The sequence below is a fragment of the Miscanthus floridulus genome, chromosome 17 (genome assembly GCF_019320115.1).
Source record: "Miscanthus floridulus cultivar M001 chromosome 17, ASM1932011v1, whole genome shotgun sequence".
Lineage (NCBI taxonomy): Eukaryota > Viridiplantae > Streptophyta > Magnoliopsida > Poales > Poaceae > Miscanthus > Miscanthus floridulus.
Genome location: NC_089596.1, coordinates 106385295 through 106410817, shown reverse-complemented (window position 1 = coordinate 106410817; position 25523 = coordinate 106385295). Strand labels below are relative to the sequence as shown.

Sequence of the window (25523 nt, the reverse complement as noted above, 5' to 3'; positions counted from 1 at the left end):
CGACGGAACGGCCGTGGTGGCGCCGGTAGGGCCGCCTGAGCAGGGCCCGCAGGTGCTATCGTCGGTGTCACGGCTGGCGCGGCCGGCAGAGCCAGCGGCGGGTTGCGCGCCGGCGGGCGCGGTGGACGAGCCGCGGGCGTCGGTGGCAGGACGCCAGCGCGGCGTTCGTAGGCGCGAGCTAAGCCCATCGTGCGTTGCAGGTCCGTGGGCCCTTGGAGTTCGACGTCGGTGCGGATCGGGTCCGGCAGGCCACCGGTGAAGAGTTGAACTTGCTGGAGCGGAGACAATGGGCCGGCGTGCGCCATCCGGGCCTGGAACGCCTCCTGGTACTCCGCCACGGTGCCCCGGAATGGCAGGCGCGCCAAGTCGGAGAGGTGGTTGGTGGCGAGCAGGGGCCCGAAGCGCTGGTGGCAGAGCGCCTTGAAGAGGGGCCAGGAGATGTTGCTGACGTTGCCCGCGTCGCGCTCCAGCATGTAGTACCAGTGTTGGGTGACGCCGTTCATGTGAAACGACGCGAGCTAGACCTTGTCCACCTCCGGCGTGCGCTGCGCCCGGAAGAAGTGCTCGCATTTGTTCATCCACGCCAGGGGATCTTCCGTCCCGTCGAACGTCGGGAAGGACAGCTTCTGGAAACGGGGCACACCGCGGGCACCCGCGTGGCCCTCGTAGTGTCCCGGGGCGCCGCGGCCTTCAGAGTGGCCGTCGTAGTGGCTCGGCGGCGGTGGAGGTGGCGCGCTAAAGGTAGGGGGTGGCGAAGGAGAATGGGGAAATGGGATCTGGGTGATGGGCAGCGGCGCTGAAGGTACTTGGGGTTCAGCCGACGCCGCCGAGTGAATCACAACGGAGCCGGTTGTTTGCGCCACGGGAATGCCGCCGTAACCTGGCATGCCATACGAAAACGAGGCCGGGGGTGGACTGCTCGCGGACGGACCGCTGGCGGACGACGAGGCCCGCCCCTCCAGGGCGGATAGGCGCGTGGCGAACTGCCCCATCTGGCGTTGCAGTCCAAGTATGGTGACGATGAGGGGGTCTGGGGAGGAGGAATCTCCCGGTGTGGGAGGCGCGGTGGTTTGCGGGAGCGGGGCGGTGGTGGTGGGTGCGGCGGTGGTCGTTGGGTGGATGGGTGGAATGGCAGCGGAGGAAAGGGCGGTCGTGGGAACGCCAGTCATCGGACCTGACATTGCCGATACCAGATTGTTAGAACCGCTGCTACTTCCTCTGAGATTGTAGTCGTGTGACGTGGGAGGGCGAGGCTTGGTCTCTCCTCGGCGGCGGGCGTGCGACGCCGTGCTGGCGGCCGGCGTCGAACACAAGAACAGAGGAGAGGGTTGAGGCTAACAGAGCGGGAGAGATTGATATCAATCTCCAGCTCCCCTCTCATTAAACAAATGTTTAGGCTATATAGCCAAGTGTTCCACAATTCACTAACTGACTAACAAACTTTAGCTGACTAACAAATGCAAATCTAAGATCCTAGACTTGAGGAACTGAAGCCGCTCAGGCCGTGGTCACCATGCAGCCGCATGCATGTCACGCGCGTCGCACGCCGCTCCGCTGCATCCTTAGCCACGGCTCCGCTTGCGGCGCTGGTAGACGCGGCCCACCATAACAGAAGTATAGTTAAATTGTTTCAAAAGAGAAGTATAGTTAATGCAAACATTACAATATTACCTCAATCACATTCAGTTTCCAGCAGTCAACCCCTCCATCCACAGCGGTGGTAATGATAAAATTTGGATTACGACACCAGGAAAGCGAGACCACTCCTAAACATTACGATAAATCAACACATCTTAATATATTTAATTGGAAACCCTCATATGCTATAAGCATAAGCACTAGAGTTTTAACTTGACAAACATGGGAACAAAGAAATTGCAACAACTTATATGATAAATAAATTGAGATAAAATATAGATCACACAAAAATGCAACTGGAAATGCATAATATAATACTAATCTTCAGCCGGGAAAGAATCCCTGCCTCCTCAGACCTCTGATCACTGTAGCAAACGCATTTCTATACTATCCAGCAATTTTCAGTTACTTTTGTTACAAAATCTTGATTACCAGCAAGGAATGCAGTATAGTGCTAATGGCTTCAGCTTGACATATTCCTTGTCTCATGAGCCTTCCGCTACTACATATTCCACCTCCGTCACCTACTAGGCGGGTCTCGATTTGCCCGGTCCTACCTCTCTCCGCTTCCATCTTCTCTTCCCCCTGAAATTAGGGATATTTAACTTTTTACCATCATAACGGATGGCCACTTCTCAGATAGCAGGTTTAGAATTGGCGCTACAATTTTAGCAGCTGAGAGAGAAAAGCGATACATTTTTACTACAATTGCTGGCGTGGCGCGCCACCTCAGCTGGCCAGCGTGGCAGGCGAAGGGAAAATGACCGCCCCAGCCCCTGCCCCTGCCCTCTCTATCCCTCCCCACGCGCGGCCCGGCCCACTCCAGCTCGCCCTTCCGCTCCACCTTTCTTCTTCCTCCCGCTCTGCTCGCCGACGCCGCCACCCAACGCCGCCGCACACCCCGCCGCGCCCAACGCCGCCCCCCACCGCGAGCCATGTCCCAGTACGCAGCCAGCTCCTCCGCGGGAAGGGCCAGGAGTAGGCTGCAGCAAGGGATTCGGAGCTCCAGCACTGCTTCCATGACCATGGATCCGGTTGGTGAGCTTAGTGGCTTCCCGCTGATCATGTGCCCGGACTGCGGTATTGCTAGCGTGGTGGAGGGGCGGACGAAGAAAGACAGCGAAAACCACGGTCGTCTGTACTTCAAATGCGCGAGGAATGGGGTGAGTTCTGTATAATCTCGTCTATTCCCCCTCGCTGGCATTTAGGGCTCTAAATCTCCCTCTAATCCTAGTTGATATTTCCAGTACCCGAAGCTTTGTGGATACTACCGATTCGAGAAGGGATATTTTTAGGATTTGCAGCGTAACGGCATTATCCTGGTTCGGCCGTCGAACTGGGAAGAGATGAACATGTCACAGGAAGAGGAAGTTGACAGTCCAAATGGTGACAAGAGGGGTGACAAGAAGGGGAAAGAATTGGAGGAGAAGATGGAGTCACTGATTTGGCAGATGAACATGTTCATTGCCTATGTTCATTGCCTATGTTGTTAGGAAGTGACAATGTAGGCATGTTTACTGATGTATGGCTGCTGCAATGATGTAATGAAGTGACAATGCATGAATGAATGGCAATGAAAAATGTGTTTGAATGAAAATAAAATGTCTGGTTTCATGCATCTGTGTTCAGATTTTGGCCATATCAAATCCAGCATAGCAGTTCACAATAGGCAGATAGCATGAACCAAATAAGCTCAAACACAGTGATCAGAAAGGTCTTAGTCACACAAAAGAGATAATTTTTTGGCCTTTACAACCAAAATGAACATGTCACAGATGTTGCTCTCATTTCTTCCCCTTTTTGGCTGGGCTCTTCCTCACCTTTGTAGCTAGCTGCTTCTTCCTTGGAGTCATTTTCTTAGGTTGCATGTCCACAGAAGCATTTGCTGTTTCATCGACCTCATTCAGCACCTGTAGATCCCAGCAAAGGTTCCTATTTAAAGGACATACCAAGTGTTAGATGATATTCATAAATATGCAATTTTATAAGTAGGGCATACCTTCTAGTTGTTGCATTGGTTGAGGGTGGTGCATGTTGAACCTCAATTGGAGCCACATCTAGGACTTCTCTCTCTGTAGCTGCTGCAGCTTCAGCTGCTACAGAAGCTTTAGCTGTAGCTTCCTGAGCCTCCCTAGCTGCCTTAGCTGCTGCTTCTCTAGCCATTGCTGCCCTTGTTATTGGTGTATTTTCTCCACTAGGAGTAGGGTCTGTCTGCCTCTTCTTCCTTCCAGGTTTAGGGGCTGATTTTTTAGTTCTTTTCCTGCAATGTAGTTGTTAGGGTCTAGGTTAACTGTTATAATTGTACTTAACAGTAGGGGCAGTACATTACCTTTTTTTGGTGCCAGTCAGTGAACACCTCCAGCTTCCACTCCTGTGGCCATACTCACCACAACCAAGGCATTTCACCTGTCTTGTTGCTTTGCCACTTCTCTCAGTTGGGGCAAGATGCCTGTTCTTCTTCTGTCTGCCTTGTTCTCTCTTCTTCATATCGGGTGGGTAGCACTTGAAGCCCTTGTCCACCTGGGGCCACTGTCCACTATCTGTTATGCTGGGAATAATCCCATTGTATGCAGCCTGGAACTTCTCAACAGAGTAGTAGTTGTTCACATACATGGCCATATTTGGTTGCCTCAGAGTTGTGATTAAAGCCAATGCATGAGGGCAAGGCTTTCCAGTCACTTGCCACTCTCTACATGTGCAAATATGTTGTGTTGGATACACAACATGCCTCCTAACCTCTTCATCTTTGTAGATCTCAGTCACTTCTGCTTCTTCTGGGTGATTGTTAGTCACTTTAAGATGGTCTAAACCTCTAGAAGCTGCATTGAGCTGATGGATAATTGCAGGTAGGATTCCAGGAGGCAAAGCATTAGCTATCTTCCTCCTCTTTGCAAAAAGCCTGAGTGTCTTCTCTCTAATTGCATCAGTCAAGCAGTGAACAGGTAGATCCTTGTGCTCCTTGATCCAAGCATTCCAACTCTCAGCCAGATTATTGTTTATGTAGTCACATTTGATGTTTGGACTGAACTTGCTCCTTGCCCACAACAGCTTGTGATGATCTTTGAGCCAGTGCCCACAACAGTCGCGGAGGAGCTGGCTGCGTACTAGGACATGGCTCGTGGTGGGGGGTGACGTTGGGCGCGGTGGGGTGTGCGGCGGCGTTGGGTGGCGGCGTCGGCGAGCAGAGCGGGAGAAAGAAGAAAGGAGGAGTGGGCCGGGCCGCGCGTGGGGAGGGATAGAGAGGGCAGGGGCAGGGGCGGTCATTTTCCCTTCGCCTGCCACGCTGGTCAGCTGAGGTGGCGTGCCACGCCAACAATTGTGGTAAAAATATATCGTTTTTCTCTCTCAGCTGCTAAAATCGTAGCGCCAATTCTAAACCTGCTATCCGAGGAGTGGCCATCCGTTATGATGGTAACAAGTTAAATATCCCCTGAAATTAAGATTAACCCGCTGAAACCATTCAACCAGTGGGTACCAAATCGCTGCATATGGATTGGTTTTATCCAAAGGCCGTGCAAAACAGGGCCTAGGGAGCAAACTGATCGGCCCGTGTTGTGTTGTGGCCTCCAGATGCGGTTTGCCATGGGCTGGTCATGGCCGGGCTGGGTCATGTCTTCTTCGCTCTTTCTTCCTTCCGCGTACGTTCCCCCCGCCTCTCGCCGCCCTCCACCATCTGTCCCCACCGTTGCCGGCGCCAGGTCCGCTGCCGCCACCCCTGCCGGGCTTCGCCCGTTCCCCACACACGTTTGTGTTCTAGCCAATCGCCAATCGCGAGTCGCGACCAGTGGTGCCCTCGCCGTCGTGCCCCTCCGCCCCGGTAACCCACCTCTTCCGCCGGACTGGCCTGCCTCCCCTTAACCCTTTTCCAATGATGCGGCAGCGCACAATCCCCCTCCTAAACGCAGCCTAAGCACGCGAGTCTATGTGGAACAAACACAACACGAAACATGGCAAGGAACACACCACTAAATTAAGCGCAGGCGCGCTTAAGCTAGCGACGACGACGACGAACCCGATCGAAGAAGCCGAGAGAGATGCACGTGAACCGAAGAAGAAGGGTAGAAGCGGATACAGAAACTTACTAGTCGAGCTTGTACGGGTCCCAAACGTAGACAACGCCGTCGTCAAGGGCGCCAGCGAGGAGGCCATACGGGTATACAGAGTTGCTGGCGTCGCTCGCCGACCACGCCAGCCTGTGGAAGGCGCGGTTGCTGGGAGCCGGGATGGTGGCGACGACCTCCAACTGGCGGCCGCGCTCTGGCTCATAGTCCCATAGGCTGAGGATGTCAATCCACGAGTTCCCTCCATCCCACCCGACGTGCGGGCGGGCAGCAGTCCCCGCCGCAAGGAGCTGGTGACGAGGGGAGAGCGCCATGGTGGCGGCTCTCGTCGTGCTCCGGGCACCGAGGAGTTCTACTTCTTCCATGATGGCTACGGCTGCGGTCGGTGCGGCGAGGCCGAGGGTGCGGGGCGGAGGAGGCGTGAGGCGATCAGCAATGGAGTTGGAATTGGTGGGGGAGGCGGGGAGGGAGGCGAGGAGGGAGAAATGGCGGTGCCAGCCGAGCCGAGCACGGGATTTATGTCCATGTGGCGTCTCCCCGCGGGCCCCACTGTAACAAACTCAGCGCCGTATAGAATTTTAACCACGCTGCGCTTGCTGCTATATTTTTCAAAATTCTTCCTGAAATACTTTATTGAGTGTTTGATTTAGCGGTGTATCCCCCAAAATGCTTTCTGAAAATCCCCAAAAAAAATCATCTAAAGACATTGCATGCTCAAAATTATATTTTACTTTTGAATTAAAATTAATCAGGCAACACCATTCAGCCCTAAGCCATAAAAAATTGGACGTTTGGGACTGCTGTTTGGGCCAGACCATGCATATATCTACCTCCACGCCAACCACGCTTTCCGGCCACGAAATGCATATATCTAACTGGAAATTCTTCCTTCCGTTATAGAGCATAGACATATTTGCTCATAAATACATTGCTACTTTAATTTTTATACTACTCATGTATTGGGTACAATTATGTATCAAGTTTCGTTACTTTTTTTTTAAAACCAATAAAAATCTATAGTTTTAATATATGATTCAAGCCGGCAAGGACTTAGTTGTTGATGTGCCATGAATTGGTATGTCTGCTTTGTGTTTATGCCAAGAGAGACCTCTCGTTTTTTTTTCTTCAATTTGCGGCCTTTGACATTGGTGCAAGCGTATAGGATGGAGTCACATTTATTTAGACATAATAACTGGACAACAACTGCTTATGGTTTGATTAGTTGGACCATCAGTTGAACTAGATTAAAATAAGGCAAGTATTGTTCGTGTAGTTTGTGCAAGTTGTGTGCCGAAGTTTGTCACACCAAGCCTATGGCAAATTGTTGCGGCCATAGGAAATGTGACGAGTAAAATCAAAGCCACATTTGTGGCAAAGGTTGACATGAAAATGAATCTATGAAGTATGGATCAAGGTCCTAAGAAAATATGACATGTCATGCACAGTTGTGGCATTGAACCAAATAGCTAAAAAAAACTATGTGACACGATAAATAGACCTGTAGTTTTTCTGTTTTTTTAATAAAGTCACTTTGGCTAGTCGATACTCGAAATAGAGGTAGCATCTCTCCATCGACTTCCAGACGCCACCGGCGCAAAAAAAAAAGTTCCCGACGCCACGACGGTATATCTATGTGAATGACATTGCTGCAAAAAAAACATGCAAATGATTTTATAGTACAACAACAAACAAATTATTTTTCTCTGTTTTTGCGTAACACAAATTTCGGGCGTCGATCAAACAACGTTGGAATTCTTTAAACCATTGAAAATCGAAGAGGCTCAATGCAAATTCGTTCCATGGGGGAACGACTTTTGAAAATCGTCCTCTGGGACTGCGACTGATATACATTACCAAATATTTTTATTTTCAACAGATAGCTTTTCTTGTATAATAATAATAATAATAATATATAACTTGTATGACAGGCAGACGAAGCTAAGAGACAAGACCAGAGAGAGAGAGAGAGAGACGAGGACAATGCAAGCTAGATCACACATTGCAAATTAAGGACTTCAGAAAAGATGCTATAATCCGAGTCTGGAAATTGGAAAATCGACTTGCGAAGATCGAAGAAGCTGTGTCGCTGAATGGTATCCCTGAACAGGAGGGCATTTAGGTGAGTACTATAAAAAATCCGCCCATCCTCCCGAGGATCACTGATAACCTGGATTTGCTTGAGCAGCCTCTTGTTTGAAAGATCATATAGCCCCACCCAACTGCCGCTGCTGTCTTGCAGAACAATAATCACGTCATTGTTGTTGTTATTCTTGTGCTGACCAGCGTTGGCGTTGATCACCCAGCGCGTTTGCAGAAACGGCGGCGGCAGGCAGTCTACCCGGTGGCGGTGCGCCCAGCTCTCGTCGTCGTCGTAGTCCTGGAGCACCCAAACGTCCATGGAACCACCGAGGATGGCTGCCACGGCCAGCCTCCCGTCCATCTCCAGCAGGCAGAGCGAGAGCTCACCACCACCTTTGAATTCGCGGTGGTCGTTCCCGTTCCCGTTCCTCAGCGGCGGCGGCCGCGCCATCCGCCGGAACGTCTCAGACACCGTGTCGAACGCCAAGACCGTGCCGGTGGCCTTCGCCTCCGGATGGTCGTCTAGCCAGTGAAGCCTGCCGCGGTGCTCAAGGCTGTGGATTACCATCCGGTCGCACATGTAGATGCCTGTCACCGCCGGACCCTGCAGCCGCCGGGTCTCAGCAGCCTCGAGCGAGCGGACGTAGTGCGACGCCCACTTGCCCCAGCCGTTGCACTCGTCGTCGTTGGCGAGTAGAAGCAGCCTGTGCTCGCCGGACGGCCGGTGGACGTACAGGGCGCAGGGCCGCGTCATCCTTCTGCTGTGAAGCGGCACGATGACCCACTGCCGGCTCACCGGGTTGCACACCAGGTAGAGCGAGACATCGTGCATGAACCTCTCGAACAGCAGGAGCCCGCCGTCGACGCAGGAGGCGACCAAGCTGTAGCCACTGTTGAAAAGACCCGGCACAATCTCGCACCCGGGGTACCCGGGGTGGAGGCACCGGCGGGCCTCCTCCTCCTCGTCGCCCAGCGCCAGCGGGATGGTGTCCAGCACGCCGTTGGCACCATGGCGTTGCACGATGAGCTCCAGGGGCCGCCGCCGGGCATAGGCCGCCACGAACCCCGGGCTGCTGGTGATGCCGCGCCATGCCCTGCAGACGGCGCGGCAACGGAACACGGACGCCGACGGTAGGCGGAGCAGGATCTCGGCCACCATGTCGTCGTTCAGGTGCTGCAGGGACGTCGTCGTCGCTTCAGCCGTGCCGGCGCCGGCGCCGGCGCCATGATCCATTGTCGTTTGCATTGTTTTCTTCCGATCGATCCCTTCCTTCCTTTTTCTCTCTTCAGATTCAGAATCAGACAGACTAGTTTTTGTTGGAGACGACGCCTTGATTATATTTGCTGTACGTATAAGTAAGCACACGTATTAGGTTCGAATTCGTAACGTGCACGTTTACTACAGTACGTACGTACATAACGGCAACCCTATATAGCTAGAAAATTTCTACTAGAAATCAAGGTGTTAAGCCTAACGAAACAAGGTTTCAGGACTTTTGCCCCAGCCCCACGATCAAGCCTCTGGCACATGCATGCCAATATGCCATAGTGTAATTTGCAGAATATTTTTTGAAATAATATTATATAAATAAATAATTATAAATTTAGATGTTACTTTTTAAAAATTGAATCGGTCATTGAGAAGCCGATAGGAGACATATCGGTCTCATGACGGCCGACAAGCTTCGACTAAACAGTGAGGCCGATTGGGCCAATCGGCTCCTGGTGGACCGAAAGCTACATTCGACGGCTCCGCTATTCTGATATGGTCCACTCTCACACGTAGACTCATTCTCGCTTCCCAAAAGTTAAATATTTTTAACATTATCAAATATATATAAGAAAATATTAACATTTATGGTATATTTTTTTAGGATTACACAGTACAACACAGACACTAACAACACATGTAAACTTATCCCTATAAACACACACTTAGACAAGGATTAGTCCAACTAAGTTTTATCAATTATCCAAAACCAAACTAGAGCTTTCACCGAGGTGCTACTGAGGCTCTTATAATCACTAGGCTACAATATTATTAGATAGATCGTTGAATGTATTTTTTTATAGTAAACTTATCTAGAGATATAAATACTGCTAATATTTTTTTATAAATCTAGTCAGTCTTAAGAAAGTTTAACCAGCACGAGTCCTATAGCGACTCTTTTTATGCGACGGAGGGAGTAATATATTATGCTTTCAATAGTAGGCGACGTTCCCATTGATAGTGAGCCGCTCGTGGTGACTTCATCGATCTCATCTCGAGAATTTGCCAGTTCAGCCTTCAAAGGTTCTCATAGAGGTAGGGTTTACGTGCTTTTTATAGGGGTGAGTGTGCATGCGTCGTATTGTGTAATCTAAAAAAAATCTATATTCGAGGCATTTACCGTTCACCGTTTACCGCTAAACAAAACAACTCACCACGCACCATTTACCGTTTCGTGGCTGTGTTAGGCGAACACTACCCGGAATATAAATTTGTGGTTTGAAAAGTAGTATTTTATCAACTAATTTAGAGCCAGGATCGACTAAGGATAATTGTTAGTCTTAAGTGTTAACCCTGAAAGTTTCACGCATCAACCATGTAATCACTAGCTGGTTTGTATGGGTACGGTTGTTTTGCTTGAGAATTGAGATGCGGACTTGTATGGTCCTGTTCAGCTGGTATTAAAGCCGGCTGAAGCTGTTTTTGTTATGAGAGAAAAATACTGTAGATTCTAGCTGATAAGCCGGCTGATAAGTTCATGAATTATATGCAACCTGAGCGCTTAAACTTGAAAGTCTACTCCTCCGTCCCAAAATAAGAATCGTTTTAGGTTCCGTGCAGGTCAAAACTTTTTAAAGTTTGGCTAAATTTATAAAAAAAAATATTAGCAACATTTATATCTCTAAATAAGTTTATTATAAAATATATTTTATAATTAATCTAATAATATTTATTATACATCATAAATATTAATAATGTTATATATATATATATATATATATATATATATATATATATATATATATATATATATATATATATATATATATAGTCAAAGTAAGAAATATTTGACTTGTTGAAAAATAAGAACGACACTTACTCCAAAACCCTTGAATGCCTATGAAAGCGGACCGGATGGAGTATTTTAGAATGGAAGGAGCACGTCCTATCAACGTCAATGCTGAGATGCGGTAGCAATGTGAAATGAAATAGAAAAAGGACAGGGACAATCTTCCACCAGGTGAAAATAAACAGCAGCTATGTGAAAGAAATAAAGAAAATAGACATGGCCAACCTTCTCAGTACGGGCCTACCGAGATTCAATGGAGAGGTGGACGTGTCGGCTGCTCACGTGCCGATACGCGTCTCGGCCTTGGGATGGCCGATAAGTAGCCTATCGGCTGTTCAACTGCCGTCAGACATCTAGATTTGCAATTTTTTTTATTATAGTACTCAGATATGCAAATATTTATTTAAACAATATTATTGTGAAAAAAATTCGTATTTGCAACCATGTGCCCCTCCAGCTTCCTCAAAAATAAATAAATAAATAAAAATTTGCAACCATGTGTCTCTGAACACGACCAGCTAGATTATTTTAGATCCTTTGGAGGTGCTCATAGGGATATGGTTTGCGTATGTGTATTCATAGGGGTGAATGTGCGTGCGTGTTGTAGACGTTTGCATTGTACTGTGTAATTCTAAAGAAAAATAAATTAGAAAAAATAAATACAAAAATTACATGCTTGTTATTCGCTATTCGGTCCAATTGGTAAGCATATATAAATTCTCATGTACCCGAATCTTACCTTCGCCGCTACCCCCTGTGCATGTGTAGGCATCAACAAAGGATGGTCCATCTAACTAATAGCACGGGTACGTGGACCCAATAAAGGGGCATATATGCATGGGTGTACACATATACACCCGATAAGGGGATCACGCGAGGTGAGAGCTTATGGGTTTGAATCCTATGAATTGTTCATGTCTTTGCCCACTCTAGAACTGTTTTTGTAGGGATGGTTGCATACCTTCCATTGATTTCTATAGATGCTCAAGGAGAGAAGATTGAGGAACCGTTTGTACAAATCAGATTTGCATTGGTCGTTAGTAAATGGACATTATGTATGTAGTAGTGGTATATATACCCTGAGTTAGACGACACAACTATGATTACTTTGGCTTTATTTTGTCCATCAGTGCCAATATTTGCAGGTTAGTGAATAGAGCCGGCTAATAGCTTTTTATTGGCAGCGAAATTAGAAAACCTATTAATGGAGCTTCGTTTGAGTCCTCCTAGTTTGTAATACTTAAGCCCCGTTTAGCATGGCTCCACTTCACCAACTAATACATCGTTTGTTTAGCACGGCTTCTCCACCGACTTCTAAAGCCGTTTGAAGTCGTTTTGTGTTAAACAGGATAAAGTCAAGTTTTTCATCCAAGGAGCCCCTTAAATCAACTAAAAAGTTTATCTCGTCGAGCTCTACAATTTTGATATAAATTTTATCTTCATTTGAAAAAAATACGAATTTAATTGTGTTGCAACTATTTTAAAGACGCTTGACTTAGTCAGAGTCTTTGAAAATTAATTTCTATGGACAACGGACTTAGCAAAACCGCCTCTACAAAACACTTATTTTCAGAGGTGGTTGACATCTTTGAAAACCGTATTTTCAGGGATGGTTCTTTTTAGTTGACCCGTATTTCTAGATGGTTTGTAAGCTCACTCTCAGAGTTATTAGTTAAAAACGGTTTGCTACGTAAACTGCTTTTGAAGGAAATAGAAGGCGCATGTAAAAATCATTTATGCAATAGCAGAGATATACTTTTTTTTTAATGATGAAACAGGAGAAACAAGTTCGTACGGGTTATTTATAACAAGTTCGTACTGGTTATTTATATATATACACGCAAAATAAACGACTTTAGTCAGAGAACGTGCACTGATACACAGAGAAGGCAGCTAGATTACATAGACGAATTTGTTGGGATCCAGGGCTTGTGAAGAGGGAAGAAGCCGTGTGTCTCAAGGCTATCCCTGAACACAAGAGCCCTCATGTGGGTGCACCGCCCAAACTTATTAGCAACAACGACTTGAATTCGCTTGAGCACCCTCTTCTCCGTAAGATCGTACAGCACCACTGAAAGACTCGCCATTTTCTCCCAAAAGAATCACATCGCCATTGTTACTACCGTGCACCAACAACGCACTAGCATCCATAGCCCAGCAGCATGGACGAGGCAGCAACGTCGTCGGTAACGACAGGGCTGACAGGTCGATCCGGTGGCAGCAGGTCCAGCTCTCGCCGTCGTCGCTGTCGTAGTCCTCCAGCACCCAGAGGTCCATGCGCATGGAGGAGCCTGCATCATCGGGGGTGGCTGCCATGGCCAGCCTCCCGTCCATCTCCAGCAGGGACAGGCTAGGCATCTCGCCGTACTGCTGCTTCGTCCCTAACAACGGTGGGCGCGGCATCGTCCGCCGGAACGTCTCGGACACCGTGTCAAACGCCGGGATCTTGTCTGACTCCCTCACCTCGGGGTGGTTGAGGCATAGTTGGCTATGTAGCCCGAGCCCGTCGGCCCGGCCCAAGACCTGTTTTTTTTGGCCCGGCCCAAGCACGGCACGGCCTGGAGGAGCAGCCCGTGCCTGGGCCTTACCCTAGGCACATGGGCCGGCACGGCCCGGCCTGCTAGCGGCCCGGCCTGCCGCCTCCCCGCGCCCCCTCCCCGTGGCCCGCATATATAAGCGGGGACTCCGCTCGGCCGCCTCCTCCCGCGTCACCCCAAACCCTAAATCCTATCCGCGCGGATGCGGCGCCCTCTCTCCCTCACGCGCCGTCGCTCTCCCTCCTCCACTCTCTCTCCCTCCGGCCCTCCCTCCACTCTCTCCCGGCGCAACAACGGTGCCCCTCTCCCTCCGTCTCGCCTGGCCCCTGCAGCGGCGCTCCGCGGTGGAGCTCGCGCGGGCCCTGCAGCGGAGCTCTTGCGAGGAGGTGGCGGGATCCGGCGCTCCCCTGTATCTTTGATGCTCCCCTGCAAGTGGCCGGCGAGATCCGGCCTGAGGAGGTGGCTGCACGGAGCAGGGCGGCTCTCCTCCGGCGCGGACGTCTCTGGGCAGGGGCGGCGCGGATCCAGCGCGGGACGGTGCGGATCTCCTCCTCCGTGGCGGATCCGCTCCCCGCGTCCTCCCTCCCTCCCTTCTCTGGTGGATCCAGTGAACAGCGGCGGCGGATCCGGCACCGGTGCAACGGATCCGGCGAGTGGTGAGCGCGCTGGCCTCCTCCGGATCCGACGTCGATCTCCTCGGCGGCGAGCGGCGTCAACCCCCTACACCTCTCGAGCGGCGTCGCCCTTCCCCTCTCTCTCTCTGTCGGCAGCCACTGGGCCTCGGGCTGGCACGGCCTGTGAAATTGGCCGTGCTTTTCGGACCGGCCCGGCACGAAAATCGGCCCATAGTGTCGTGCCTGGGCTGGAGGCCAGACCCGTGGCCTTGTTAGGCATGGCCCGAGAGGCACGTCGTGTCGTGCCGGCCCGACCCCCATCGGGCCGTGCTTTCACGGGCCCGTACCGTGCCGTGCCGGGCCGGCCCGTTGGCCATCTTGGGAGCGTACAGGCCGGTGGAGGTACAGGCCGCACGGCAGTGCTCGACGTCGACTGCTACCACCTCCTACGGCCGGTGGAGGTACAGGCCGCAGGGCAGCGTCAGCCCGTTGCGGTGCGGCAGCGCCACGGCGGACCACTGCCAGGTCACCGGGTTGCAGACCCAGAGATGCCTGCCACCCATGCCACGGTCCCTCTCGAACAGCAAGAGATCGCCGCAAGAACCCATCAGCGTGTCCTCGTCGTCGGCGTGCCACCCCGTGGCAGGGTTGGAGTCGTTATTGGAGGAGGGGTACCCGGGGTGGAGACACCGGCGGCTGGCCTCGTCGAGGGTGGCCAGCGGGATGGTGTCCAGCACGCCGTTGGCACCATGGCGTTGCACGACGAGCTCCAGGGGCCGGCGCCGGGAGTAGGCCGCTACGAACCCCGGGCTGCTGGTGATGCCGCGCCATGCCCTGCAGACGGCGCGGCACCGGAGCACGGACGCCGACGGTAGGCGGAGCAGGATCTCGGCCACCACGTCGGCGTTCAGGTCGTCCAATGACGAAGAGGACGTCGCTTCAGTCGCCGGCGCCGACGACGACGCCGCCATGATCGGTACGGTTTTTTTTTCTTCTCCCGATCCGATCCCTTGCTTTTCGAGCAGATTGGTTTCTGGAATCTGGAGACGACGCGTCCACGCCCACGCCCACGTCTCCATATATATGGATTCCAAGCCTCCATCTATCTTCATGCACATTGCCGTCGTCCACGTCTACGTACGTTATTATCCTATACAAGTGCAAGTCATGTACAACTCCATCTCTAATGGAGTATCTTAATTCGGTTCGGATTCATCTCATATTGCTGAAGGTTCTCTAATGGAGTATCTTAATTCGGTTCGGATCCATCTCATATCGCCAAAGGTGTACCGTCGGCCATATGCGAAGGGCGTTTTTTTTTTGACAAACCAAGCGTTAAAGCTTTTTTTGATCAAGGATAGTTACATCATTTAATAGGAGATCAACAATAAAGCTACGGGGATCATTGTCGCAGATACAATAATTTTTTCAAATCATAGACCGTCTTGTCAGTTCATAAGCCACTTAGGGTGTGTTTGGCAGAGCTCCTTCGGGCTCCGGCTCCGCACTATAGTATCAGAGGAGCCAGGACTGGAAGAGCCATAAATCGTGGCTTCTCCCGGCTCCCAGTTCATTTTGACAGGAGAGAGGAAAACAGCTCCTATGAAAGCTACTATAGTGCGAGGTGTAGGAGGAGTCGGAGCTATGAGAAGCCCTACCAAACATGCCCTTGGTTAGTTTCCCTTCTGCAGTGCTTGATGGAGATTTCCTAGAACCCGAACCAGATTGCATTGCATTCATCATATACTGCGGCTGCTGAGTAATTAGCAGTGAATCCTCCATTACCCATAATATCAACCACTCCATGCAATCGGATTGGACGATCACCAGGTTGCATCCTACCAGGTTGCATCCTACATGTTGTGCTACCCATAATATCAACCACCTCCATGCAATCGGATCGGACAATCACCAGGTTGCATCCTACATGTTGTACTACATCGATACTTTCTTTAGGGCATAAGCTTCGGCCATAGGCCATTCAATCACATGAGAGATAGAATTATTTGACGCCACCACCATTCCGCCTGAGCTGTCTCTGATGATGGCCCCCATACTTCCGCATCCCATGTTCTCATCGATAGAAGCATCAGCATTTAGCATCACCCAGTCTTCCGGTGTTTTTTTTCTAGCCTTGTCCAATCTTGACTCCCTTCTTTGCAGCCAACTTATAGTTCTTTGTGAGAGTAGCAATAGATAGGCCAGATCTTGATGGTCCACCAAAGATACCAGCAGCCTGTCAGGATCAATTCTGGAAATCCTACTCCTAGCGCTTGAATTTGCTCTCCTCTTCTAATGGCTTCTTCTAAATTAATGGACCTCGAACGGTCGGTACCCAAGAGTTGTTCTTTCTTCTCCCTAGATTCCTAACTATGTCCAAACTGCTCTTGCTCGACCGCATGTAAAGATTACGTGCCTGATGTCTTCCACACCGTTATGGCACGCTAGGCAACCACCCACGAATGGCTCGGCATGGGATCTTTTTTTTAAAAGGCAACGGGTGGGGGGTGGGGGACAAAGAGTCCCCACCTGAATTATATTAACCACAGATGCCGAAACAATCTCGGTAGTGGAGGGCTAGCGCCCTGTTGGTCAAGCCTGCAAATTCAGAGTTACAAATGAAAGAGCGGGGAGGAGATTACTTACATTTGGAACAAAATACACCAGCTATCAAATTCGTGCCTCTTGGACATCGACACTCTGCATTTCCAGGTGCTCGCTGATTCCCTGCAAGCTGCTAGGAGCCTAGAGAGGCTTGGAGGCATACCGTTTGAAGACTACTGCATTGCGGTGCTTCCACAGTTCCGAACAACAGAGTAGCAGAAATGTAGGAGAGCTTCTTTGAGTTATGTTCCGTGGAAGAGAATGTTGAAATATCCGGTTCCCAGTCCGTGAATATCCGGTGTGGTGAACATGTGGTGATTGTTTTCCAAGTCAGGTTGTTGCGGCTCCATAGGATAACCCTTAGTTTGTTGTAATCATGGATTGTAAGTAATTAGAGATAGAGATGAGATGATATCTACTTGTTGAACATAGAATGAATCTGCTGCACGACGACAATTCCGGATCTTCGGCCAACACTGCTACACATGGAGGTCGTGGTGGTTTCAACCGCGGCGGAGGTCGCGGGCGTGGTCGTGGATGCGGCTGCGGCAACGGCGGTCGTCCTCAACAGAACTCCAATGCCGACCGTCCCACCTACCAGGTATGCGGCAAAGAAGGCCACACCGCCATACGCTGCTTCAAGCGCTTCGACACCTCGTTCACGGGGCCTCCGGAGCAGCGCTCGACGTCGACTGCTACCACCTCCTAAGGCGTGGATACAAACTGGTACACCGATACTGGTGCTACCGACCACATCACGAGTGAATTGGAGAAACTCACCGTGAGAGACAAATACCACGACACCGATCAGGTGCATACCGCCAATGGCGCAGGTATGAGAATCAACCAAACAGGTCAAAGTTTTGTTCGTACACCAGATCGAAATCTCATCTTAAATAATGTTCTTTATGTTCCTAAGGCTAGCAAAAACCTTGCTTCTGTTCATCGTCTTACATCCGATAATCATGCTTTTGTTGAATATCATCCAAATTATTTCTTGATTAAGGACCAGGCCACGAAGAAAACACTCCTTAGAGGGAACTGCGAGGGAGGTCTCTACCCGCTGAAGTCATCTAGGTCTCCTTCCAATAAAGTGACGTATGGCGCCATCAAGTCTTCATCATCTAGGTGGCATAGCCGACTCGGTCACACGTCTTCTGCAGTAGTTCGTCAGGTCCTTAGCAAGAGTCAAATTCCCTTTGTTTCTGAGTCCAATAAAGACACTGTGTGTGATGCGTGTCAGAAGGGTAAAATTCATCAATTACCCTATCCTAGATAAACAAGCATGTCATCGAGTCCCTTTGAACTTGTGTTTTCGGATGTATGGGGCCGACACCCACTTCTGTCGGCAAGAATGATTATTACGTTAGCTTCATAGATGACTTTAGTAAATTTACATGGATTTATTTGCTACGCCACAAATCTGAAGTGTTCCAAAAATTTTATGATTTCCAATCTATGGTAGAAAGGCAATTTAATAAGAAAATCCTAGCTATCCAAACAGATTGGGGAGGTGAATATTAGAAATTAAATACTTTCTTCCAACGTATAGGAATTTCCCATCATGTGTCCTGTCCCTATGCGCATCAGCAAAATGGCTCTACTGAACGAAAACATCGTCACATAGTAGAGGTTGGTCTATCCCTGCTTGCGCATGCCTCTATGCCTCTCAAATTTTGGGATGAGGCATTCATCACTGCCACCTATTTAATTAATCGGCTTCCTAGCAAGGTTATACATGACCAGACATCGCCTCTTGAGCGCCTGTTTCATCAGAAACCTAATTATCTTACACTTAGAACCTTTGAATGTGCATGCTGGTCTACTTTGCGTCCATACAATTCCTGCAAGCTGCAATTTTGCTCCAAACAGTGTATGTTTCTTGGATACAGTAATATGCAAGTGTCTAGATATTTCTAAAGGCCGAGTTTATATCTCTCCAGATGTAGTTTTCGATGAAAATGTCTACCCTTTAGCTCACCTCCATTCCAATGTAGGCGCTCGGCTCAGATATGAAATTCTACTCCTCCCACCCACCCTTCAAAACCCTTCATCAGATTTTGGGGACGACAATTCTTCTACTTATGTCGGTAATGGTTCCCTGCACACTAACCCTTCTCTTGAGCACGCAGGTCCTATTGAAAATTCGGTGCGGATTGACCCAAATCTGGGGTTAAACGACCATGATTTTATGCTCCCCGGTGGCTTTCCTTTTTTCGCAGGGACACGCACGGATACCCATGGCGATTCGCCTGCCGCTGCTGCTGATTGCCCTGCCGAATCCGCTTCAGATCAGCCGCCCCTGACCGCGCCTCATGTTTCTGCGTCGGGACTCGGCGGCGCCTCTCCGTGCGCGCCATCTATCCCAGCTTCGACGACTAGGGACAGGCGGCTGGCGCACCTACTTCGACGCCTATGCCGCCCGGATCTTCTACGCCGGGAGTGCCTGGCACAAAATCTCCTACATCGAGCCCATAGGTGCTGCCGCCGGGATCCTCAACGACATCTGATCCTGTGGCGCTTGTTGTGCCTCCGAATCCATCACACCGACCTGTCACCCGCCTCCAGCAAGGTATCCAAAAACCCAAAGCATATACTGATGGCACTATTCGATATGGTCAGTTAGCTATCACTTTTGAGGAATCACCCACTTTGGAACATGCCTTAGTTGATAAAAATTGGAAGCATGATATGGATGTGGAGTTTGATGCATTGCATAGAAATAAAACTTGGCATTTAGTTCCACCTTAGAAAGGAAAGAATGTGATTGATTGTAAATGGGTGTATAAAATAAAGAGGCGGTCAGATGGCAAAATTGATAGGTATAAGGCGCGTCTGGTAGCCAGGGGTTTAAACAAAGATATGGCATTGATTATGAAGATATGTTTAGTCCTGTGGTTAAGGCAGTTACAATTTGCTAGTTATACCTATGAATGAATTATATTAAAAAAACATTCCTCGCATGTTTGGGCCACGCCATGGGCCAAATCTCATACCGTCATGGGCCTCTGGGCCTCACCACGAAGGGACGCCGAATGATATGGTTAAGACCTCTCAAAAAAAGAAGGGGAAATGGTGTTCTTGCCCTTGTTCAGTACTTCAATTGTGATTTTACCCCTGTTTTTTCAACTTTGTATTTTTACCCTTGTTATTTTGAACTGAACTCTCCGTCTACCCCTACTTTGGATGTCCGTCTGATTCCTAGTGAATAGATAAATTAAAAAAATTCTAAACCTAAAAAGAAAAGGGGGAAATGGTGTTCTTGCCCTTGTTCAGTACTTCAATTGTGATTTTACCCCTGTTTTTTCAACTTTGTATTTTTACCCTTGTTATTTTGAACTGAACTCTCCGTCTACCCCTACTTTGGATGTCCGTCTGATTCCTAGTGAATAGATAAATTAAAAAAATTCTAAACCTAAAAAGAAAAGACCAAATGCCTACGCTGCCCTTATCCCTTCCAGCTGTTCCTCGACTCCTCCAAAACACATCGGAGGGAGCGGGCGGAGCGTGCGGTGCGGGCGTGCGGCGGCGCGCGACTGCTGCTCCGGGGTGCGGGACCGGGAGCGGGCAGCGCCCATCGGGAGCGGGCGGCGGCGGCTCCCGGCGGCGGGTCTCCGGCGGCAGCGCCCTGACGCGCGGTTGGGCTACAGGGTGGGCGGGCGCGGCGGCCGCACGGCGGGGCTGCAAGGCGGCAGGCGGCGGCGTCCGTGTGCAGTGCGAGCGCGCGGCCTCCTCGCAAGCGGTGCTTGCGCTCGTCTGCTCATCGCACGTCATCGTTGCCAATTGCGGCGACTCGCGAGCGGTGCTCTGCCGGGGCAAGCAGCCCCTGGCGCTGTCCGTGGACCATAAAGTGAGCCATCATCTCTTCTTGGGTCAACTCTTCTACTTGTTTCACTCAATCTGTTGATTCTGTCTGGGTGCTAGCCTGATTGTATGATGTATTGCTCGTTTGCTGTTCTTGTTGTTACAGCCAAACAGGGAAGATGAGTATGCAAGGATTGAGGCCCAGGGAGGCAAGGTCATCAATTGGAATGGCTATCGAGTTCTCGGTGTTCTTGCCATGTCCCGGTCAATTGGTACGTGTCCCTGTCCTCTTCATGTCATGAGAGCAACGTTGGCTTATGATGCCGTATACATCCTCACAGTTATTCCTGAAAAACTACAGACTAGTTAATCAGACTACTTACAACAAAGGGTACAATATGTAGCTATCACCACTTGGAATGTTGTTGACTGGTCCATTCCGTTCTTTGACAAATTATTGGCTATTTGATTTGTTGCAGTTTCGCTTTAGGGATATATATGCTTTAATTTCAGTAAAGTCAAAAGTTTGCTTGTCCGTTATGGAAACCTAATGAGTTCCGGTTTTAATTAGTGCTACTGGATGAAATGGTATGGACTTCTGTTGGATAACAAACAGTTGTTTGGTTTGGAATGTTTCGCTGACTATGCGGTGCAGACTGTAAGCCCCTGTGTTCATGTGTGGTTGGTTACTACAGAACAATTGGTAGCGCTTCCAGGCTTGTGAGGAAATTAGGCCATTGTGCGCATCTGTTGAGCTTCAACATTTCCTTTCACTTCACCCACAGGAGTCCACAAATTCAGTTAATCTTATTCATTACATGGACTGAGGACTGCACTGCTTGGCCCTATGTTCTATAATCATGGACTCCTTGCAGTCACAGGAGAGGGTCAGGCCCAATGATCTTTGTTTTACTTTTATTGAACCTTTAGAACCTCGTGTACTGTTTTGTTGCCTTTGTTTCAGTGTTCCAGTGTACCTCACTTAAACTTGACTACAACCAGATAGACATGTGGATGAAAAAGTGAACTTCAACCAACTGCTCTTTTGACTGTTTATTTCTCCCAACATCAGATTGAGTGAGAGACAAATGATAACGGTGATGGTGAATGATGATGTAATTTTGATTGATTGCCAGATGACGCCGGCGCTGCTGCAGTTGCTGCCGCCGAAGAGCGAGGAGGAGCGAAGCTGCTCTGGTTTGTCGTCGTCGTCTGTGGTGTTCGACGCGGCGCCGCCCGTGGGCCTAGGGCTGGACCTCAACCCGGCGCTGCTGCCACCGGCCGAGATGGTCATGTGAATGTGATTGCCGCCGTCCAGGAGACTCTAATCGATCACCTTCCGTGCTAGTGAATCATGCTTTGAAGCTGCATCCTGTGTTGTACAAGTGTGCTGCTGTCGTTTGTGCCCTACGTTCCTTGATTACACTGTCTTTTCACTTGTGTTTCATAAGCTGGATGGTTGGTTGTTTGCACATGCTTTTAGTAGAGCACAAGGGGCAGCACAGGACCATTGGATGTCCTTTCACTTTCTGTGTTTCATTAGTCCTTTGTCTTGTTCAATTTTTGATGCTTTATCTCTGATATGATTAATCAATTGTCAGTGTACAATAAAAAAGTCTAATTCCAAATCAGGGTAAAATCACAATTAGACATAACAAACAGGGACAAAATCGCATGGGCATTTATGTCCTTTTGTACAAAGTTTAACACCGTTAGGGGTGGATGACGGAGCAGGGGCAAACTGGTGCTTCGTGAATAGCACAGTAGGGGTAAATTCACAAAGTCAAAAAAATAGGGGCAAAATCATAATTTCGATACAAAATAAGGGTACAAACGCAAGAGCCCAAAAAAGAATGAATGAACGGTTAAGAGGAAAATAACATAGATTGGCAAAACCAAAGTCAATAGATTGTGCCGCAACACAACTGTCTCGATTACATACACACAAAAGATATTCAAAGAAATGATTCCAGAAAACTGAGCAGCTCCCACAATGACTTGACACCAAAAGGATCATATTTCTGAAAGAAACTCCATACATTCTTTTTTTTTTTTTTTGAAACCGCCGGCAGGAGCTCTGCCCAAACCTGGAAACTCCATACATTCTAGCAACAACAGAGGATATTTTATTCATGCACACATGGTGGAAACAGCGGACCTGAAATTTCATATAGTTTGTTATTATTAGGACCATCAGAAGTGAACTGTAAAATGCATGGCTTTTGTAAATGTTGGTGTTATTAGAGCAAAAAAAAGGGTAAAAAATATTATTCTAATATCATTATGAAACTACAGCATATAAATAGAGAGCATCTGCATGCCCAGTGTTCATACCTCTTCTACTGTTTATCCCACAGTCTTCCATCCAGCTTGTTAACAATGTGCTCTATAGGGGGTCTCTTCTTCCGATCTGTTTCCACACACTGTAGCCCAATTTCAATGCACACTTTCAATTGCTGGAGGGAGTTGGCATCTAGTGAAGAGTACTTGGATACAATGTGCTCGATTGTCCAACTTTGACGTACCTACAAAATTGGAATAAGATATATTAGTTGATGTTACAAAAAAAAAGGGATTTTCTAGTCTCAAATCAAGTTGTGTTATCTTACGCCTTACATTCTCAACCAAGTTCCTGGCAGACATGTCATCTTTGCTTCGCGGATTTCTCTCTCCCGTGGTGATCTCAATGATCAGTAGGCCCAAACTATATATGTCTAACTGGGTTGAGATCTCACCTCTGTATAAATATTCCGGAGCCATGTATCCACTGGAAGGTGTTAGCATTAAGAAAAGTTAACAAGCATTATTAGTAGAGAAATGAAAATGCAGTTTATTGTACATGAAGAATATTTTCTTTATATATCTTACTGTGCCCCCACAACATTTAGTGTGTGCATCCGCGTTTGTTCTGCGCCAAAGAGCCTTGAGAGACCGAAATCTGCAATTTTCGGGGCCATGTTCTCATCAAGCAATATATTATCAGGCTTAAGATCCATATGGACCATAGGCTGATCCATTCCCTTGTGTAGGAAATGTAAACCTTGGCAGATTCCCTTAATTATCTTGAAGCGTGTTGCCCAATCCAGTGTTGATGGAGCTAAAGAAAAGAAGCAGAGTTATGTCAGTATTCTGGGATAACGACCTCTAAACTTATAAGTTATGTATCATATATAACAACGAAATAAGCGATATTTCTTGAACGTTGATCTGAACTTCTTGCGTAACAAAAATTGTTTTTTTTTTAATATATTTGCACAAGTTGAGGACTTGAGGGGCAACTATAACAAGTGAACCCCAAGCTCCAAGTAGTGGAAGGAACATAGAAATAGACAAAAAGAGAATGAAAAGTGCCATCTCGAAATGCAGTATCATACCAAAAATATGGTTCTCAAGGCTTCCCATTCTCATGTATTCGTAGCAGAGTAAGCTGTCCACTGTGTCCGCGATAATATATTTCCCGTTGTGCTCCACCACGGTTTTCTTCATCTCGTAGCAATAGCCAACTAGCTTGACGATGTTGTCATGCCGGACCGCCATAAGGTTCCCAACCTCATTCTGAAACTGTTTGTCAGGCGTCACCAGCGAGCCGCTGCCGATCTTCTTCACAGCAATCTCTGTTCCATCTGTCAGAGTCCCCTGCGTAGGGAAGGGGAGGGTTTAATTTATATTCATGAGGAAAAAGTGGAATGTTTTCATCATCTTGTGGAAACACAGAAAACAGTGAAGGCTGTGAATCATTCGCATTATACCCTATAAACTGTTCCGAATGCGCCTCTGCCAAGTTGTCGCTTAGGGGAGAACCCATCTGTAATGTCTTTCAAGAACTCCGCTGGGAGTTCCTTGGGCAGCGAATTCAGAAGAAGGCTCGTCTCCGGCTTGCTAGAACTAGCAGTGTCCATTTCTGATGATTTATGCTATGGATATAAGTCGGTAATCGGTATGACAGAGAAATCCTTATTCCTATTTCCCAAAACAAAACATATGCAGATAACAACATGGTTGCTTTGAAATGAGAGGGGAACAGCCGGCTTCAAGAAAGTACTGACCTGGAGAAGAAGGATGAGATGAGAGACCCTCGCGCGGAAGGGGCAAAGGATGACTGGACGAGAGATCCTGCAGATCTTTGGTTTTTCAAGGTTTCTGAAGCAAACTCTCAGACCCAGCGAGATGGGGTTGACTTGACTTCACTGGCCTGAGTCTGGTCAACCATCAAGGGGTCAAGGCAACCAAAACGGCAAAAAAAAAAAAAAAATGGCGTCGCCCGGGTTCGAACCGGAGACCTTCAGTGTGTTAGACTGACGTGATAACCAACTACACCACGACACCATTGAGTGATTTTGATTCACTTATATATAATAAATATATGATTGCTTATTAATAAGATCGTCATTTCCCAACGTTCCCAGCGTCATTGTAATCGTGATAGATCACAAGTTTATACTCGTATCATGTCTACCTGTACAGTTTGTGTGTACGTGGTGCGAGTGATATACTATACAACATATAGCCCCTTCATTCAGTGATTTCAGTCTGATATACGTACTGTCGCAAGCAGTCATAAAATTTCCTGAAAACTGTATACATGGCCAAGCTACAGTTTCCTGAAACTGTATATGAAATAATTGGTACATCCAGGTAATACAATGCCAATATGCCATTGTCATGACTATTGTTCCTAAAAACATTTATATTTCTAGAAATTGTAACTATAACTTATTGCGTATAGAAAGATTGCCATGCAGATATCAGGCCACGCACTACAGCACCAGGCACAAACTGAAGATTACTGCTTCTCAGGTCACCTTCAACAACCAATTCATATACCTGCACAACAGCATGCCTTTTATTTATATACCTGTAGTTGAGCAACTAAACGAAGGCTGCCTACTGCATTCATTCTTATCTTGAAGGAAATTACTGATATAGTTACTACTGAAGACATTAGTAATGAAGGCTCTTATTGCAGTATTCAGTCTTCACGATGACAAGGTTCAGCAGGCAAATATTGTGTCACTTTTGCTGAATACCATCTCAGCATGTCCAAAAACACTATATGTCTATAGATTCAGACTTTCTTCCTTCTATAAATAAAGTTAGATGCTCCATTTACCTGAGCATTGAAAACAC

At 48.4% G+C, this 25523-nt stretch overlaps 2 protein-coding genes, 1 non-coding gene and 1 pseudogene across 6 annotated transcripts; all 4 read right to left on the bottom strand.

Annotated features, from left to right (window-relative positions):
* Positions 1-7686: 7686 nt before the first annotated feature.
* On the bottom strand, positions 7687-9012 carry LOC136516148 (F-box protein At5g49610-like). Its single transcript, XM_066509525.1, has one exon. It carries the CDS (start codon positions 9010-9012, stop codon positions 7687-7689), a length of 1326 nt encoding a protein of 441 aa, XP_066365622.1.
* Positions 9013-12735: 3723 nt separating this feature from the next.
* On the bottom strand, positions 12736-18952 carry LOC136516147 (uncharacterized; annotated as a pseudogene).
* Positions 18953-22254: 3302 nt separating this feature from the next.
* Positions 22255-24599, bottom strand: LOC136517495 (cysteine-rich receptor-like protein kinase 28). Of its 4 annotated transcripts, XM_066511067.1 has the most exons (8): positions 24443-24599; positions 24146-24297; positions 23771-24032; positions 23437-23493; positions 23265-23334; positions 23013-23163; positions 22731-22921; positions 22255-22554 (listed from the first exon to the last, which is right to left on the bottom strand). In XM_066511067.1, the coding sequence occupies exons 2-7, from the start codon at positions 24293-24295 to the stop codon at positions 22736-22738; spliced, it is 876 nt and encodes a 291-aa protein (XP_066367164.1). In that variant the 5' UTR covers positions 24296-24297; positions 24443-24599; the 3' UTR covers positions 22255-22554; positions 22731-22735. The 4 variants fall into 4 exon arrangements, with proteins under 4 accessions (XP_066367164.1, XP_066367162.1, XP_066367163.1 ...); XM_066511065.1 differs by having other exon boundaries at positions 23265-23493; XM_066511066.1 differs by having other exon boundaries at positions 23265-23493; positions 24146-24310; positions 24443-24582.
* Positions 24600-24648: 49 nt separating this feature from the next.
* Positions 24649-24722, bottom strand: TRNAV-AAC (transfer RNA valine (anticodon AAC)). The gene has a single exon. It is a non-coding gene; the product is annotated as a tRNA-Val (tRNA).
* Between the last annotated feature and the right edge of the window lie 801 nt (positions 24723-25523).